A 20,913-nucleotide genomic window follows, 5' to 3' on the forward strand; every position below is an offset into this window, starting at 1 on the left:
AGTCTACTCATTGTGTCACGTGGAATAATCACCATATTCTCTTCCAAAAATGCAATTATAGCACTGTCAAAAGCGGAATACTGGAGTAAATGGACTTCAGGGTTGATGTGATCTAACATTTCCTATGTACATAGGTTCTGAAATTATATGATGAACACAAACCTACTTACCAGTGATTATTTTGTTTATTGATAACCTTTTTTTAAAGGTTGAAGTTAATTTTAGTCAGGTTTCTTTCATACAATTTTGCAGATTCCTATTATGTGACTTCTTTTCATTATAAATACATTTTACACTATGCTATACTCCATTTATATAACAATGTTCAAATAGAATCAATCATACCAAAGTTTAGGAAAAAACAGTGTGCTGAAATTTCTTAAAATTAATTTGAAGATTGTATATGACAAGGGTTTTGATGAATATAAGGTTCAGATTATCTTAAATTTCTTCTCTACCAAACATTTTAGCAGCAATTTAAACATTGTTTCTTCCTTCTGTAAAATGTCACCAGATTGTGCTTTGGCAACACCTCCCTAATTATCAAATAGAGAATTTATTCTGTGTCACTTAGGGACTTCAGTCAAAATTAATTCCACAGTTACTAGTGAGAGTGGGAGATCTTGTAGACTAACCAGGTACAGGATCATGTCCAACCAGAATTATAATACGCAAGTATTTTATACTTATCCTCAATTTGAAATTTGGTTATATCAATTGTCCATAATCCTTGGAATTCTATGCTTCTTTTATGGCACATTCTTAAATTTATTCTCCCTTGAAAGTCATAGATGCTTACAAGCCCTTATTTTTCATGAAAGACGTGGGGGTTTGGAAACCCTCATCATTCCCAAACAGCTGACTCTAGAAATGGCTTCTCACTAGAGTGACTGAGTTATTCATGCACTTGTTAGCACTTCAAAAGAAAAACAAAAAGACTGTTTCCTGATATCCAAGAAAATTTTGCATGTGGTTGTATTGGAAGGAATAATCAAAGGGGAACAGCTCAAATCTAAACCGAGACCACTAGTCACTCTGGGGGAAGTTATTGAAGAATGGCCCAGATTTTGCAAAAGGCCCAGATATCCAAAAGGGTAGATTATTCATTAAACAGAGGCTTCATCAAACATTACTATGATATGGTTTACATATGAAAAGCTCTCTTCTTTACTTAACATTCACAAGTTGCTTATGGATTAATTAGCCCATCTTCCACAAGAAATGTATTCGCACATCTTTTGCATTGATCACTGAAAAGTGATTGCTTTTTCTTTATCCATTTAAGATTATGCTATCAATATAATGAGAAATAATAACTTTTTAGAAACAAGATAATTATTTTTGTATCTCTAAAATTTTATATGTGTGTAATACAAGCCATCACTTGAATGTCTAATCTTTAAGGATATTTGTGCTGATCTGAATTGGTAAGTGCAGGGAGAAGGGGAAGACCTTCTCAGAAAATGGTTTCCTATGATCAATTTTTCTTCTAGTTTCCCATCATATGTTTACTTGTTAATTCATTTGAATATATATCTTATAATTGCTTCAAGTTTCATATGATTAAGAATGATTAAGACTACTCTCTCCACTTTTTTCTAATCCTACATTTTAGTTTGTCTCGGGACAACCACATATCACTATTTATCCTAGAATTTCTCTCATTGGCATCGTCCTTTCCTCTTTTTTTGTTGTTGCCAATTTCGATAACCCCTTGTTGCATAATGTGTCTGCTTTTTTATTTATCTCAAGTCCGGTGGCTAAATCATCATTTCAGAGTCCAGTCTTCCCACCCCGGGACTAGCCTCTTATCACATATCAATCACATGAATCTTTTTAGTTGTACACTAGTTGCCTGGTTACAATGGAACCAAATCAGTCTGGGCCACAGCTATCAAAATGCCAGAAGTTATGGCAATAGAGGAAATTATTGCATATACTACTGCTGTTTGTTATGACACCCTATCCTCTCAATCATTCGATTTAACAACCCTTTTGGAAAAAGGCTCTTTTCTTATGGTATGCTTAACTCAAATTGCGATCTTTCCTAAAATCCTTCTGCATGCAAACTCAAACTCCGTAACACATGGGTTTTTTTTTTTTTTTTTTTTCAGTAATCAAGTTACCTTGCACCCTCTTCCCTCAGTTTTGCTCCTAACCATATTCATGTGGTTTTTCTTTCTCCTGAAAATCAACTCATCTGTATTCCTCTCGCAAAAGATCTTCCCACCTTTTACTGGACACCCAAAAATATTGGATGTCTACCCTTAACTACCTATTTTAAATGGGACTCCTTTAGTGGATAGTTTCTTCATCTTTAGTCTCATCTCACAAAACAATTTAAAACTTTATGTCATCCATACAAAACTAAATTTAAGATTGAGACAAACGAGTAAGAGGGAAGAGGAAAAAAAGGAAGGTGGAATGAAGGGAGAAAATATAGTGGTAAAGAAATAGAATAATATGTAAGGATCTGGCAATATGGCAATATGAAGCACCAAATATCTGTTATTGATTTAAAAACAAATCACTTGAAAAAAAGGAAGTTTTGCTGTTGTTCACAAACTTCTCCTAGAAAACTGTAGATATTCTTCCCATATAATTCTTCTCTCTAGCTGCAACTGATGATAACTGAGCAGAGCAATTGCCAGAAAATCCCAATTAAGCAATTCTTTTCTTTTCTTGTGAAAGGCATAATATATAAAATGGTGACCTTTTGGTAGGCTAACAGTATGTTGATGAACTTCAAGTGAAGTGAAAAAAAGTATTTAGTATCATCAATGCTTGCATTTTCTAAGGGATCATGTGTAGCAGTAGAGTTTTTAAAGGTCATAGACTTCTTTACTTTGAGAGATATTAAATAGCTTATGAAAATAGAGGTCAGCTGCATGATAACTAGAAGAACAGAGCATTCTCCAATAGGGAAGTAAGATCTTGAGATTACATTGACTGTCCTTTTAAGATTGTATTTGATTGTTCTTAGAGAAAAGAATGAAATTTGCATATAAATTTCATGATAATAAATAAATGAGTGTATAAGTCATATAATCAATAGCCATTGATCTTGAGACATGAACGCTAATGTTGTTTGCATATACTAAGCATTACAATAATGATTTCACAACCTAAAATACCTTTCAATAAATTTTATATTTCCACAAAAAACTATAATCTTCTGGATTTGGCAAAAGCAATCCTACTTAGCTTACAGTAACACAGGTTAATAATCATTATCAGTAGGAATCTTACGTTTTTAAAATAGCTGTTGCTTCGAAGATCACTAAAGCAAATAAATATTCTGAACACCAGGACTAGATTAACATGTAAGGCTGAGGAAAAATGAGCCTTGTCTTGTCTTGGGGAAAAAAATAGATGAATGGCATTTATCTATCTACTACCTACTGACACACTTTGTGCATTAGTAGAATTTAATGTATAACTGGAAGAAACCCCGGTCACAAGCTTTTCCCTTTACCTTCAGATACTGCATAAAGGTCCCTCAAAAAAGTAGTCTTATTTCCCTCTACCACTATTAGGGTTTCCTCTTGATACAGGGTTTATAGGAAAAGATAACATGTTGACACCGTTCCAGTAGATATATCAAATAGTTGATAAGGCCAGGGGTGGCGGCTTATGCCTGCAATCCCAGCACTTTGGGAGGCCAAGGCAGGTAGATCATGAGGTCAGGAGTTAGAGACCATCCTGGCCAACATAGTGAAACCCCATCTCTACTAAAAATACAAAAATTAGCCTGGCGTGGTGGTGCATGCCTGTAATCCCAGCTATTTGGGAAGCTGAGACAGGAGAATCCCTTGAACATGGGAGGGGAAGTTGTGGTGAGCTGAGATCACACCACTATACTCCAGCCTGGGCAACAGGGCGAGACTCCATCTCAATAAATTAATAAATAGTTGATAACAGACTGTGTGACTGAGCTTTCTTTTCACAGAGGGAAGGATGTAGGATCCTGCAGGAACAGATCTTCACTAAACTGAGGGTACATCATGAAGCAGGAAGGCTGGGGACAAAAGAGCAATTTTTACCTACTGTATCAATTCTCACAGAGCAGTTTTACCTACCACTTGATTATCTTCCACAATCTGGAATTTATAAATACTGACCACAATATGAAACACAGGGGATGATACTATTCAATGAGAGGGGCTAGATTTTATGTTGTGCTTTTTCATTCTGGGATTTCTTCTATCATCTGCTGTCTACATGTCCTCAGGGGAGGCAGTAGTGGCCCCGGCCCAAGCACCTGTCATACAGCAGGAGCTAAAGGAATGAGTGTGATCATGTCCATAGGTGTCTCATGTCCACATACCCTCAAGTGCCCCAAGTCAGGTATTCCAAGGTGTATCAATGAAAACTCAGCGATAATTTTTCAAGTTCAGTTCATGGAAAAGATTATCAAACAGTGAATACATAGATTAGTGAATGTGTTCACACTGGAAAACACCCCGTCAAATCTCCACCTGGGCTGTCTTACTAGTGATTCAAGAGCAAGAACTGAATTGGGATATATTTTGCTGTTGAAGAAGCTTAATTGCTCATTTTTTGAAGGCACATTAACTCTTTCAGGGTCCATTGAGTAAATTAGCTCCTCCAGGTCATTAAGCCTGTCTCTACATGACGTGATGATTTCTACCTGCCATTGTATCATTTACCCCAAAACGCCCCACACTTGCTCTGAGCACACACATATTCCTTGTCTACTCAGGGAGAGAGAATGTGCTCATTTGAATGTCAGCAGTTTCTCTACAGCTGTAACTCAGTGACTTCTTTTGCTTCTTTTTTAGGCACCCAGGGATCTCTAAGGGTTTGCTGGTGCGTGACAGTTATCGGTGCCTCACCAACAGGCGGGTGGCTTAGTTTGCTGTCTGGAAATGGTATAATTTCAGGGATATTGGGCACAGTATTGTGCCACTAGATAGCTCTTCATATCTGCAAAAAACAGCATTATTGATTCATCTGGGGCGAGAGTCATAAAACTCTTTCAGGATTCTAGAGCCCTTTATTAAAACACAACTTCCACTAAAAGGCTGTGTTATCAGGACTCATTTTAGGGGATTAAATTGACAACTATTTGAGCGTGGTCTGTATTGCCTACCACAAGGTTGTTAGGGAAAGTGTGTAGGTGTTTTGACAGCCACAAAGGTTGGGAAACATTCCTGGCCCTTGGTAAGCTGGCATAGGAGAGTCCCACAAAAAGAATAATTTTTCTCTCCCAAATGACAATGGTTTGTGCCCCTGTTGAGAAGCAAGAAGTGAGGACAAAGGCAGACTTCACCTCTTTCTCTGTAATGTCTAGAGCTACCGTGGAGAGTCAGGAATTGGTATGAATTAAAACGAGTAACCTGTGGGGACATAATATATTCATTCAGAGGATTTTTAGAGCAATGATTCTTTCAGTGAATATAAATATAAAGTCAGAATCTTGTGAGTATGCCAATTCTGATTCAGTAGGTCCAGGGTAGGGCCAGGGATTCTGTATTTCTAATCATCTCTCATATGATCCTGATGCTGCTGGTTCACAGACCACATTTCAAACAGTGAGGATTTAGGATAAAATGCACGTGGGCAATCACATGGTCTTGGATTAAAACAGCATGAATATGGAGGAAATTTGACAATACCTTAAAAAATTAGATTTTAGGCAAGTAAGACCTTGATTAAATATTGAAAATCTCACAGAGACATTGATAAATCATGAAAAAGTATGACATACTTAACATTTCCTCCATCCGAAGACTTCGGTGACCCTTTTCTGAAGCAGATGTGTTACTTAAATTTTTAAATCTTTACTAATAGTTCTGCTGTTTTACTCGTTAACCAACTCCAGATACTTTATAAAGATACAGAAGTAATTGTTGTTGTAATCTCAGGTACTTCGTCATGTTGGTAAAGACGTCAGTAAATATTAATATCTGATTAAATATTCCATTACAAAATTCATGTCAGAGCTGGTTGAAACCTTTCTCTCTACCTTTTATTAATCTATCACGACAGCCTCTCTGATCTTTCCTCTGAGATAAACAACGTCCTCATATGTTTGTAGGTCAATGGGAAGGATCTTTCGAAGGCCACCCACGAAGAGGCAGTGGAAGCCTTTCGCAATGCCAAGGAGCCCATTGTGGTACAGGTGTTAAGGCGAACACCTCTTAGTAGACCGGCCTATGGGATGGCTCCAGAAGTGCAACTCATGAATGCCAGCACTCAGACGGACATCACCTTCGAACACATCATGGCCCTGGCCAAGCTTCGGCCACCTACCCCTCCAGTGCCAGACATCTGTCCATTCCTGCTCTCAGACAGGTATTTTTCTGTCATTTCTTCCAAAGCCCTGTTTGTTTCCATTTGTCACGTAAAGCAGATGTTGGAAAGAAGCAGCTCCCCTAGCAGGTTGACAGTTATGGAGACAGGCTTCCCAGCTCTGTTTGGAAAATGTCTCCCCTGTTTAGATATGTGCAATTAGTTCTCAGTGGTCCCTGCTAGCTACTCTCCCTAACCCACATGGTTGCTTCACCTGGGTAATCATACTTGCTAGCTGCTATGAAAAATTCTGGCTCTGATTAGTTCATCTTCATATTACTAGCTGTCAAAAGCCTCATGCTACTCATGAAAACTGGTCAGGGAAATCACTTTTCTCACCAAAGCTGCCAAAAACCTTATTAAGACTCATGTGGAAGTGGCATGTTGGCTCCACATTCTCCTCTGTGGGCCACCTCTCTCTCTTCCTTGCATTTCTCTTCTTTAAAGAGAAGCTAGGAAATTAATTTAATTAAAGTGCAACTCTCTGAAGAAAGCAATTACCCAATATATTGAGATATAAACAAAGGATCTTGGCTGTCAGAAAGTAAATATAGTGCTATCAAATAAAGATCTATTCAAGGAATACTTCCTCCAGATTTTTGCCCAATTTAAAGGAAGTCAGAGAGATTTTATTCAAATAATCCTACTTGAACAGTTTTAGAAGTACGCTTGTCCAATTCATTGTGTTCTGTGAGCTTTCTAGCAAATATTCAAACATTGAGAGTTTGTAAGAGCAATAGTCTCCTTAGCCTGCATTTTCATCACCTACTCCAATCTGCTCTCTACTTTGTAAAACATAGATCTGATTCATGCCACTTTCCTGCCCTTTGATGGCTGGCTCCCATAAGCCTGTTTCAGTGGGCCACAGATGTACAGCAGAATCACCTGGGAACTTTTAGAAGCTGTATCAATACCTGAATCACCCCTTAGGCCAATTAAATGAGAATTCTTAGAGTAAGGCTTAGGCATCGGAATTTTTCAAAAATCTCCCTAGGCAATCCTAATGTGCATCCAAGTTTTGAAAACACTCCTTGAGACTTCAAGTTCCAGGAGGGTAGGGGATTTGTTTGTCTTGAGTATCTCTTTATTCATTCATCCGTTACCTTTTAAATAGCCCTTTGTGTCAGACACAAATCGGATGTGTCAGGCATTGGAACTAGATGCTGGGCATAAAACTTTGAACAAAAATAAAGTCATTGCCCTCTACAGTTTATATTCTACAGGGGTAGTTGAACAAAAAGCAAGGAAACAAATATATAATATTCATTAATACCACCTAAAACATAGTAGCCATTCAATACTTCCTTGAATGAATAATAATAGCTAGCTTGTATTAGCTAACTTAACATGCTTTCAGTATTATTCCAAATGTTTTGCATTTATCGACTCATTTAGTTCTCACAATAATCTCATGATGGAGTGCATTATATTATCAACATCCTATGTCTAAGATGAGGGAACAGATATTAAGTAACATGGCCAAGATTACATAGCAAAAAAGTGACAGGGCCAGGCTTCTAGGCCTAAGAGGTCTGACCCGAATGCCTACTTCCTTAGCCAGTGCATCTTGCTGCTCTTCCTAGGTGCTGCAGACCTTAGCTTAGAGACAACCTCTTCTAGAAAACCTCCTAGGGCTGCAGTGGGTCCACACCCTACCATGTGCTCCCAAGGTTCTATATTTTTCCCTTAATTATTGCACTGTATTAAAATTCCCACTTTGCTGCTTTCCCCAATTAATAGGGCAGAATTGGATTTTGTACACCAACATATTTCCAGCACTTGGCCTGGCATCTGGTAGCCACTGAATAAACGTTGAATGAATAAAGTCTTCCTCACAGCAGGACTCCCTTCTTACTATCTGAAAGACAAGGGAAACACATCAGATGTCCAAAGCAGCAAACTTCAATGTTCCAACATCCCAAACGGGCTATGTGGACCCAGTTCAGCTTCAAGCAAGGAGATTTATCTGGCAGACACAAGGCAAGGTGCTGCCTCTATTACTTTACCATTCTGGCCTACACTAGTTAGACCTGTGTGGAGCTGACAGCCTTAGATAGTAGTGAGGAGAGGCTGATAGAATATTTATGCTGACCATCGTATGAGGGCATGAGGATGGGTCTCTTGCCTTTCAGCAAGGGAGAAGAGAACTAATTGATACTGCTGTCTCCAATTTTTCAATAAGGTCCACACTGTCAAGGCTTAGAGGTCTCATCTGCAACCAACTAGTCAATTATATTTGGGCTTTTTCAGTGTCTTTAGAAATAGAAAAGACCTTATGCCCTTTGCTATTAAACTATTCTTAGTTTTCATATGATACGATGTGTGGTCTTTATATCAGAACATAATAAATTGAATAACATGTTTACAAACTATTTAAAATATTTCCTAAAAGTTGAAATACATAAAAGCCACGTGCAACACCCCATATCCCCTCATTTCCTTAATGTAATCTGCTCTCTCCGTCACTAAGAATTTTCTAAAGGTATTATGAAACCTTTCGGCTTATAGGAGTTTCCACTGATTGATCGCCATAAATGCTCTTTAATACTTGTGTATATGTCCTTGATCAAAGAGGAGAAAATGTGCATTATGAGGGAGAGTGAGAAAGGGGGATCTTAAGAAAGAGGGGAGGGTACAATGTGAGCACATTTTAGAGTCTGAAAAATATGTGCTTTTGAAAATGGTTTTGAAAAAATAGTTTGCAGCTGTGAATTACGAAATTGTTAGTGCTTTATGACAAATATCCCTTTTTGAGTAGACTGCAATCTCAAATGCCACACACCCACGTGTCGAGCTTGCCACATTCGGTGGAATGGAGGCAGGCCAGAAAGTATCAATAAAGCATCATGGACTGTCAGAGATTTCACATCAGTCTCTCCACAGAATACAACTCTGACCACAGGCCCTTATTCCACAGAAATTGCAAACCGATGGACTTCCCATAGAGGGAGAAAGGAAAGCGATTGCTTTTTCTGAGCTGTAGTTTGTTTAAAGGCTAGATCACTACAGGTCTTATTCCAAAGCAGAGCAAACTAAAGTGAAATTCAAAAATCAGTTTTAATCTTGAAAACAACCCTTTTAATCTATGCCTATCATATTGCTATATTCCCCATAGCTGCCATTCTCTGCATCCAATAGAGCATGAATTTTATGAGGACAATGAGTATATTTCCAGCTTGCCTGCTGATGCAGACAGAACAGAAGATTTTGAATATGAGGTAAGATCATTTTCACACCGCTTCACATTTCTTCATGAAGTTATGGTTGAGGGGTTTTGTATAACAAAGAAATTAATTTATTACAGTGAGAAATGTCTTGTCTATTACATATCTAGAGTAAGATCTTTCAAATACTATTTGTTCTAGCTATGTGTCTCCAGTGTTTTATGTATATTGGAAAATATCTTTATAGTATAAGCTTAAATATAATTTGCTCTCATTTTGTTGCTTTTTAACAAATAATATTACAATCACTACATTTTAAAAATTTGTTCTATAATATATGTGGATTTCCAAGTAGACTTTGAAAAATGTATTTAAAACAAAGATTGTGTTTCCTGTTTTCATTTGTTGTATAATATTCTAATTTTCATTGATAAACCAAATTTTATTATATTGTATTCTTTGGAAATGCAATATTCTCTTTGTGCCTCTGGTATGTACTCTAAAGAGCCATTTCACAGACTTCCTAGAAATAGAGATGGCCTCATGCCCTTTGTTGTTAAACTATGTTTATTCTTCACATGGTTTAATGTTAGAATATCTGTACTGTGATATATAACAATTCGAAAGTCCATTCATTAATTATTTTAAAGCTCTCACAAAAGTTAAATAATGTATCCTAATATTTCCTCTGCTTCTGCAGCCTGTATATCCTTGAAAGATTTCAGACTACTCTGACATTTAAAAATAAAATAGATTGAGGAAGTAAAGAAGCTTTGGTAAACAGGCAGAGAACTCATGATCATCTGCCCTTTTAATGCTTCAGGTGATGTCATACAAGTTCAGCTAAGTGTTCTCTTCCACTTTACAACCAGGAAATCCTGAAATCTCTTCCCTTAGGAGGATCTGAAATCAAATAAGGAAGCTCATCTAAAGCAAATAGACGTTTGTTTGAAATCTTCTCCCCACAAAAGTCATTCCTAGGGATTACAGAAATCATTATTTCTTTGCAGCCAAAATTTAGAAGGATGTGAAATGACACCAGGTAACTGAATAGATGGTTTTGTCATTCTTGTGTTGTTCATGTTAAATTTTTATCTCCTCTTTATTAAGTTGATTGAAAAGTTTTATTTTCTAAATCTACTCAGACCCTGGCATGCATTACAATATCCATTGCTTTGTCTATTCATGTAAAATAAATTATAAAATTGAGTGATATCCAAATAATTCAAGATTCTTAAGTTTTCCTTTTAGTTAATGAATACTTTGGGTTTGGGGACTGGAATTATCTAGATCACTTCAACTTTTTATTTGGATATCTTAAAGCTTTATTAAAATAAGTCAGTGTGCTGGGAGAGGGCATAGGAGGAAGATTGTTTAGGCTAAGCAAGTTAACAGTAAAAGCCCTTTTAATTAATAAGCATGTCATTGAAATATTACAGTACAGACAGATTTCTTTACATTTCTATGGAGCTTACTGTAGCTGAACCACATCCTCTTTTTTGGCCAATATTAAACCCCAGCAGAAGCCAGCATCAGGATGATGTCAGTGGTGAATTCTCAGACAAGCTTTCTGTAGCCTGTAATCTCAACTAATCACAGCATCATAGTCATTAATTTGCTGTCAGCTGTGATTCCATTGTCAAAGCCCCCTTTCTGAGTGATTGAAATAAAGAATGCTCCTGTGAAATTCAAATAAGGAAGGAGCTGCTATGACAGTTTTCAATCATTAGAAAGGATGCATTTGAGAACAACATGCATGGTTAAAGGTGGGAGTGGAGGCATGGGATAATACCTCCAGAGAAATTTACCAGATTCAAGAGAGAATAGTGGTTCTGCCCAGTACTCCTCAGTCTGTTACCGTTATGTGACACACACATAGAGTGGCACATGCCATCCCTTGTGGCTGCATCAGATTAAACTGCAAAATCTAGTCGGTCAGTCCACTGCTATCATTGGAGCCTATGGTGGACACCATTAGGCTTATTCAGTGAAGACATTTAGAAATGCTACTTCTGTCTATGTGTTGCACTTTTACTGTTGCACCTAGAAGCAGACTGATCTGATGTTTCTGTGACCCTAGCTCCTCTAGGAGCTTCATCAGAGCCCTATAGCTCTAGGAACAGGATGGATGAGCACCTTGAGGAAGTACCAATTTTGTGCCACTGAGAGAATATTACAGGAAACTGAGGTTTAATGGCCAAGAAGGCGGCTTCAGCTCCGAAAGAGATACACATGCCTCTTCAACCTAAACATGAACACAACCAGGAAATCAAGGAAGCAGAAAGAAGACTCCTTTTGCATCTGCTTTCGTTCATTTGTACCATAAATATTTAATGGGGACTTAAAATGTACCAGGCAGTTATCTAAGCATGGAATTAGGAGGCTCCTGCCCCAGTGGAAGGAAATTCTAGGAGAAGGAGGTCAACAATAAACAAACAAGTAAAGACATATTCTTTTCAATGGTGAGAAGTACTAATGGAGAATAATAAGAGTGGTGTTACCGGATGTTGCTGTCTTATACAGAGTGGTCATGGAAGACTTCTCTCATAAGAGAACTAAAGAATATAAGAGATCTAGCCATGTGAAAGGAGATTTTCAGAAAGAAGGAAGGGCAGGTGCAAAGGACCTGAAGCAGAAGCATGCTGGAGTGTACAAGGAGTAACAAAGAGGCCAGTGAGAGAGTGGAAGGGGTGAATTCTGAGAAAGGAGGGCATATCTTGAGGAGTCTTTGGCTTTGAATGTGGTATAGGAAGTTGCTTTGACTCTGAAATGGGAAGTTGCTGGAACATAGGAAGGCCATACAGGATTACTCTAGCTGCTGGGCTGAGACTGACAGGAAGGAAGCAAAGTCAGCTGACAGGGAGTAGGGGATTTGACCTGAACAGTGATAGCGAATGCAATATGTATGACATAATCTAGGACAGCATCCACCCCAGCCTTGAGGGCTATGCCTCAGAGCTTTAATATCGTTTGTGCTATGGCAATTTCTTCTGAGATTTTAAGGGCAAAATATTACAGGTTAGAGTGAAGCACACCTTTTGGCATCCTCTGGAAAAAGAACAATACATCTGCACTTTAAAAGAAATAGCTTATAGTATATAGACTGCATTTCTGAACTTGCTGAAATACAAACTATGCAGCTATTTAGGCACCTTTTTAAAGACCTACTTACTATTGACTCAGTGAACCAAAGCTGATCTGTATATCTTGTGAGTACATATATACAGACTTAGCACATGGATTATTAACCCAACAGACCAAAACAGATCTGACTATCTTGTAAATACATATTTAGGGACTTTTTAACATGCAGATTACTTCATTGACGGACTGTAACAGCTCCCTTCAGAGCCATGGCGGACAAGGAAATGCTTGTTTGGAGATATTATAGTCAATGTGTCCATGTTATGGTGACTCTGGTGTGTTAAGAACCTCTATGAAAATTTAATGACACCCGTATTTCACCATGACCTATCACCACTTTTCCTAAAAAAAATATTTGACTGGGCTTAAAATTTCCCCATAGTGCTTCAGAAAAGTCTCAGAGGGCCAGTCTACCTTAAAAGACTCACAGCTTGAAATTTGTTCTCTTTAAAAAATGATGATACTTGTTCTCTAATTAAAAATGATAAATGAGTTTAATTTTATTTTTGAGAAAAAATAAACATATAAAAAATTTTAAAATGCACCCATCATAAGAGTCAGGGTGTTCCATGCCACTGGAATTTCACTAAGGATTAAGCTTCTCCTCCTTTTAGTTTCAACTTTGTTCATTTTTCCCCCCTAGAGCCAGCTAAAGGTTGAAATAAATCATAAATAATCCTTAGCAAGTCAGAGGCAGATCTCAAATCCAACCTCTACTAGAAATAATTTAAAGGGAAAGGTCTTAAGAAACATAGAGATCTTTTTGCCCAACTCCTAATAAAGATATGTTTGCAATTGCCTGAGTGCAAGGAAGATGTTGAATTGTCTACAGCATTTGCCGTTAACTCTCAAAAGTCAATGCTAATGCTGATAGGGGTCAGAAACCAATACTTGCAAAATTTAGATCGTATAAAACATCGTGTTAGTCAAGACAAGCAACAATTCTGTGCCTGCAGATTTTTATCACTTAGAAATACCACTGGAAATCATTTTTACTTCTCCCTCAATGATCAGGTAAAGAAACATATACAAAAGGCTGAAATAAGTACCCTGTATGCGTCCAATATCATAAAAATGTAAGCCAAAAAAATTTAGAACTTTGCTTGAAGAGGTATTAAAAGTGGAAAAGAGAGGATAAATACATGTCAGAGTTCCATGTACATGTTAACCAAAAACCAAACTTGGACCAGTGTCTATAAATAGAAGTGAGCAGTTAGCATATCAATTAGCTTCCACTTGGCCGTCCTTATGCAAAGCATAAGTAAACCCTTGTGCTGTGCTGAGAAGTGTCATTTTGCAAAATGTATTTCCTGGAGCTGGATCCCTGCAAATACGTGCTGAATATTTGTGAGACTTTAAGTATATAATCTCTCTCTTACATAAAGAAAAGAGAATCATGAATCAAGGAGATTTTCATTCAAAAAATAGCAAGAGGATAATTATTACCTAGATTCCATTATATTTTTTGAGCAACTTCATGATTTGTGAAGCCAGTGTTGAAAAAAACCAAAACAAAAAAAAAACAAGTCCCTAGCATGACGCATTATAGAGCTATATGGATCTCAAGGCTCTGAGGGCAGCAGCTTTATTGCATCACATGGTCTGTTTCACAGTGGGTGCTCAGTGCATATTTCATGAAGGAATAAATGAGGACTCCCATTGCTGTCTGCATGGACCACCTTCTGAGCCACTCAGTCCCTTTCCTCTTTTCCATACAAAGGGAAGTAGAAAAGAACTTGGGACCACTGTCCAGTTATAATGCCCTCTTGCTTTCCAGCAGGTATTTGTTCTTGGAGTCAGGAGTTTTGATCCTAATGCCATTTTTGTCTCAAACACTTCTAAGGAAAGGGCAAAGAGGGTGAAAAACAGGGAGAAATAAGTAATGTAGTAGAAAGTTATTGGACTCCTTGAAAATTTATCTTTACTGGCCACCTTATAAAATCATAGAATCTCATATTTGGTACAAATTCGGCATGTTCTCTAATCCACACTTGTACACTTATACTTGTTGACCAAGGGCTCAATCAGTATATGTGAGAAAAACTGCAACAGACAGGGAAATAAGTGCCTCCCCCACTAACCAGCTGGGGCTGTCTCTGTCCACCCAGAGATGGCTCTGTCCATCTCTGATCTTGAGAGCGGCAAACCTATCAAAGAGTTTGAAAGCCAGTGATGGAAGAAACATGATGGGTATGAAACATAATTGACAAAGAGACCATATGTTATCTGTGTGTCGAAGTAGATAAATGGGAAAATAGTGTATAGAGTGTAAAAGGGTAGAATATTTAGATTTGTTTAACTCACTGAATGTCTTCCACTTAGTCCCTTTTCTTCCGCTTGTTAGTCACATTTTAGAATTATTAATAAAATAGCTAAAATAATTTCATACCACTTACTACTGGGGCAGTAAAATCATCCATTTAAAAAAATCACCTACATAAGTGCTGTTCCTTTGGGAAATTTACTGAATTGAAAACTGATCTGGATGAAGTGCGGAAATATTTTTATTACCTGAGCATTAAAGATAAGATGGTATTCTGTCAGCCTGGAGTTGGTTCACTGAGGTGCCTATTAATGACACCACCATTTTCTTAAATATGTCAGATGAGAATCTTAATCATATAGGCCAAACCAATAAGTTATCATTTATTGGAACTAGTATTTCCAGATTATCTGTGGTATGTTTCTCCTTATCACTGCTGCCTTCCCTTTGTTTCCAACATTGTTCTACCTTTAGGCTAGTTTTTGGTCTCTTGTGGCCCGTCCCTAGTCTCTGCAGGTTATCCTATTCACCACTGCCAGATCAAACCTTCTCAAGTGTGCCTCTCATTGGTTTACTCCTTTGTTTATCATCTTGTATGACTCTGTTCCTTGAATTAACTCTAAAATCCTCTGCCTGGCATTGAGGGTACTTGGAACTCTCTCACCACCTCACCTTTCCAGCATCTTGGGGTCAAACTCTACAGCATAACAATACTCAATGTCTAACTAGGATACTTTCGAAACTAAAAAATATATGTATGTAGTTATCCTAACAGACTAGAACAGAGGAAGCTGTGTGCTTTCATTTCTTTGTGCCTTTACTGATGGGCTGTTGTGCCTCTGGAATGCTTTTCTGACAATCTTTGCTATCATTCAAAGACAGAGTCAAGCATTACATCAGAAGCATTCCATGATGTCTTTCAGCCGCGTACCAAGATCTTTCCCACCACTGAACTCCCACACTGCTTTCTGTAAATATTTTCTGTCATTTAGATTATGCCGAGGGCTGTAGTCATTTATGTACTTGTATATTCTTCTAAATAGATAGTCTTTCATAACAGAAGCGACCTCTCATAATTACCTGCACATCACCAGGAGGGCCCAGCACATGCCCTGGCACACAGTGAGCCCTCAGTAGTATTTGTGTAATGAGTGAATAAACATTGCTGCTACTATTCTTATTTTATAAGTCCCCAAAACAAGTACAAAGTGCTAAATTCGGGGAGAGGAGAAGAAGGCTGATGCACAATAACAATTTGAAATAAAGTGAGAAAGTCTTTTTTCATAGGATATCAATTTGTCTAGTAATTAGAGGAAATGGATTTAAGTGTATACCTGAGCCAGCTTGTAAAGTAAGAAAATTGGGATTTTTATTGTTTCTGTTTTACCGAGGAATATATGTGTGTTTTGCCACAAATGTGTAAGCTGGTGAATCCTGGTAAATAGACATGCTAATTTATGTAGTTAAAGAATGACGGGGGTTCTGGTCTGTTAGGATAACTATACATCCTGGTTTGCCCTAAACAGTCTTGGTGTATGGCTCATTATGAATAACAGTTTTTTTTTTGTTTGTTTGTTTGTTTTTTTTACTTTCGTAAGTATCCTAGTTAGACAATACGTTATGTGGTTGTTCTGTTTTTTTGCTTGCTGAACTTTAATTGAGACTGTTACTTCATAATTACATGTTGTATAATCCTAACATTTCAAGCAGAATTTCTTAGATTTAATGCCTAAATTTATTAAATTGCATGATTTTCCTAAATTGAGATTACTTTTTATTTTCTTGTAGGTCTTGCTTAAAGAGTGACTAGAAAAAAAATGCCACAAAGTTGGCAACAGTTACCAAAGTATTATAATTTTTTCAGATTTCTTACTGAATGAAACAAGATTAGTATTGCTATTAATTTGTTCATGTAATTTCATAAAACAAATAAGAAGCAAATCTGTCTTTTGCCTCACTGATTGTGACAAGACTAAACCTTATTTCCTAAGAAAACAATGAAAAGCAAATTGAACCTTCCAAGTTGGTTATTAAACCAGGTAACCATGGGCACATTTGTTTTACCAGGGATCTAGATATAAAATAAAGATTCCTTATACTACGTCTATGACTTTTATCAAAATGCTGACATTCAATTTTTGTTTGAAGATACTTATGATACACATTCAGAGGATTTCCTTGCATTACTTAAAGGTGTTTGTGAAAGGTTGTGTTTAAGGTGCATATTTGCATATCAAATCATATTTTCCAGTGACTTCTATTCTGCCTTCAAAGACTGTTTTCATAGTGGCAGAAAAAGGAGGGCTGTCTTTTCCAATATAAAGCAAAATTCATATTAAAGATTCTAATGTTCTTTTCAGAGGCAGTAGAATAAAGTGGAAGGAAAGCAGACTAGGAGTCTGGCCCCAGTTCTAGATCTGTCTCTTGAATGAATCATATTCCACATGTGTGCTCCACGGGAGCAACCAGTGTTAGCTGTGGAGTGATTAGTCTGCATCTCTTTCTAGAATGTAACTCACGTAAGCAAAGTGAGATAAATTCATGGTCAAATTCTTAAAAATTTTTACAAGTATTTTCACAGTTTAAACATATCAACCTACATTTTTTTTAGTTGTTATAGAGAAAGCCCACACACTCACATGGCGTCACACTGATCTGGTCTATGTGTAGTATAGTATGTCTCAATTGGTATCAGGTAGTACACCTCTCTGTATTATCTCTGACTTTAGCTTTAGCATTCAGAGCAAGTGAGCTCATATGCATTTACCAATTCGAAATGGAAGATGCAGTCTGTAAAAACTAGAAAATAAATTACTTTATTTACACATAATACATATTCTTTTATTCAAAAATACAGAAAATAATCCTAGTTTGAATTTTTTCTTCACTATATCACATTGTCTCTGAAATGAATGAATGGAATTCTAAAGGTTATATATTTTATATTAGGTTTACAGTTCTCCTTCAAGGGCATAAGCTATTGGTAATACTCTGGTTTCTGATTACATGCTGCCTTTACCAATATTCACTGTCTGTTAAATAATCCAGTTCAATGTAATTGAATATAAATAAAAGAGAACCAGTACAGATGTATGGTAAATCCAGTCTATGCATTTGAGGTCCAAAACACAATTTTAAAATGTGATGGCAATTATACCACCTAAGATAACCACAGTTTACATTTTGTGTTTGTTTTCCTCTTCTATGTACACTGTATGACTGCAATTTTGTCATTTTGGGGGGTTTTAATATTTTTTCCCAGGTTTTATTTAAATCATTAAGAGCTACAGTTAATTGCTTTATGCATAAGTCTTTGTCTGCATTTCAGAATTATCTCCCTAAGAAAATTTTCCCAAAGTAAAATTATTGTATCAATGCACAAGAATAGTTTATGACACTTCAGATAAATATTTATTGAAAAATTGCTTTCCAAGAAAAGATGTATTAATTTATATTCTTGCAGGCAATATATGAGAATAGTATCATTAGTATTAAGTGGGCTTATTTCCTTTATTATTATATAACCTTTATTTAAAGCACATTTTAAATGGAGCATAGCCTGAGGCCAGGAGTTTGAGACCAGTCTGGGCTTTGTAGTGAGACCGCGTATCTACAAAAAAGTAAATAATTAACTGGCCTTGGTGGCATGCATCTGTGGTCCCAGCTAGTCAAGAGACTGAGGTGGGAGGATTATTGATCCCGGGAGTTAGAGGCTGCAGTGAGCTCTGATCATACCATTGTGCTCCAGCCTGAGTGATAAAGCAAGACCCCCAACTCTATATAAATAAATAAAACATGCTTGGAATAAATACCCAGTTTATGGAAATAATATAGTTTCATCAACGTAGTAAGTTGGCTTAACATTATAGTTAGTATTTAATGTATACCTACTTCCATTTCAACTGTATATTCAAATATAGGTCTATACGCATAAGGTTGAAAAAAAAAAGATAAGTTTTAAGAGATTTGAATTTTCAAAGTTGAAGGATATTTTAAATGAAATCAGGAAATGAAATGCCTCCTAAATTAAGCATGCTTCTGCCCCTAATCTACTTGTTCTTCTATCCTGTCTTGTTTAACAGCCTCATCAGCTGCATAATGCTAAGAGTTACTGTGTTCTGAGCATTTACTGTGTTGCCAGACTCTCAACTACGTGCTTTAGAGATCACCTCTAATCCTTCAAACAAACTTGCTTTCCAGGTAAAGTGGCACAGACCAGAAAGCTGAGAGCAGCCCTGATTCCCTCCTACTTCTCACCTCCAACATTAACGAAATGTTCTCAGTTGAGGCTGGTGCATCTTCACAGCCAGGCCCTACTCCGCATTCCTCTGAAGCAGTAGCCTCCTCCCATCTTCCTGATCTTACTCTCTGCCGTCACCATCTCTTTCTTATTATGAATGTTCATGTCACTCCTCTGCTGAAAATTCCTCAGTGATTTTTTATTGCTTCTACCAATGCTCTTCAGAGCTTTTTCCTAAAGGAATAATGAGGAACATGAGGGGTCTTAGCCCACCAAGTCTGGGTGTAGGGCCTAAAGAACAATTTCATGCTGGTTTTGTGTTTCTTTTTATTTTTTTGGAGTTTGCATTTTACCTCTTAGTAGATATATTATGGTATCCCCACCCCCACTTTCACAAATTGATACTCCAGGAAGAGGCAAAGTGCTTAAGTTGTGGTTTTCTGGCTCCCCTGACATTCCAGTTTGGAAAACTCAGGCCTATATAATGAAATGTAAACTTCATAGCATATGAGGCACTTCCCATCTGCCTCTCTGTGCTCACCTCCCACTAATCTAAGTGTGATGTGGGAATGCTGTGCTTCTGCGCACAAACTGCCTGCAGTTCCCCAAGGATGACATTTTCTTGGTTTTTTGTTTTTGTTCTTGCTTTCCTCTGCCTGGAATATTCCCTCTTCTCTTCCTCCACACTGTTCTATACCATTGATTTCATGACGGAGGTAGAAATAAGAACACAAAAACAAAAAAAAAAAATGTTTTTTGGATTATTAAATATTTGACAAACAGAACATATAGTTACAGTTTTTTCACTTAAAGAAGTACTGGATTCTTCCTTTAAAAAGACGCTTAGATTCTGGCCTCTGCCCTCTCTTCCATTTGCCTTATGTGCGATTATTGTTTTTCCTTACTTTAGGTTCCTCCAAAAGTCTCTAACCTTCTTCAGTATGGTTGACCTTGTTTTATGCATCCCTCTCTTCCAAGTGCTCTGCACATGGTAGAATGATTGAAGCAATGACTAAATCTTAAAGACACTTGCAGGCTAGCAAAGCTAAAGCATAAATCTCGAAAAGGGTTTAGAACTGAGACTCTTTGGATATACATCTCACTTATTCAAAAAGTTGTTTTGTTCTTCAAATTAAACATGAGAGAAAAGATGATCACATTTTGGTAGTTTAACTTTGAAATTATTATTTACTCTTCCAGTAAACGTGCCTAAATACACACACACACACACACACACACACACACACAAATGTGGCCTCTAACTCGGCCTCATTGTTGGCTGGTAGCATGTTTTAAATGTGTTGATGGAGCAAATAAATCTTTTGTCTCATTTCAAACACAGAGAACGATGTCAGCAGTAATAATGATGTTTACAGATGAAGCACTGGACGGTAATATTTTTTAATACAACAACAAATAATCTACACCTGTAGTCATCATAAATGAAACAGATTAGGAGAATGTGAAGATGAAGGCACAAAGCTGATAATCACTTGGCTTGAACTGAGATACAGCACTTCTAGACAACGTTGGATTTTAAATGTCCAGATTTAGTTACTTAAAATAGGACATTTAAGGCAACATATATTTGTATTTGGTGTTGATGCAAGCTATTATAGAAGCCACAGTTTTGGAACCGAAATCTAATTGTAAGTTGGAGCTCTGTAGCAGCAGTTATTCACCAGCCAAAGTTAAAATTGACCAATCTCTCAAATATTCTTTTGCCTGTGCTTTCATTTCATTGTTCTTGCCCTCTTACAGATGTTCTCTTTTCAAATTTCTATTTG

The 20,913-nt window shown here is 37.1% G+C and overlaps 1 protein-coding gene across 3 annotated transcripts in view; it reads left to right on the forward strand.

Annotated features, from left to right (window-relative positions):
* Positions 1-20,913, forward strand: part of PDZRN4 (PDZ domain containing ring finger 4) — a 412,077-nt gene that overhangs the window by 334,218 nt on the left and 56,946 nt on the right. For all 3 annotated transcript variants that reach the window (XM_008002895.3, XM_073020626.1, XM_008002898.3), the window contains 2 exons: positions 6,062-6,318; positions 9,431-9,533. In XM_008002895.3, coding sequence (XP_008001086.2) covers positions 6,062-6,318; positions 9,431-9,533 — 360 coding nt within the window. The remainder of the gene's footprint in view (positions 1-6,061; positions 6,319-9,430; positions 9,534-20,913) is intronic.

The sequence above is a fragment of the Chlorocebus sabaeus genome, chromosome 11 (genome assembly GCF_047675955.1).
Source record: "Chlorocebus sabaeus isolate Y175 chromosome 11, mChlSab1.0.hap1, whole genome shotgun sequence".
Classification (NCBI taxonomy): Eukaryota; Metazoa; Chordata; class Mammalia; order Primates; family Cercopithecidae; genus Chlorocebus; species Chlorocebus sabaeus.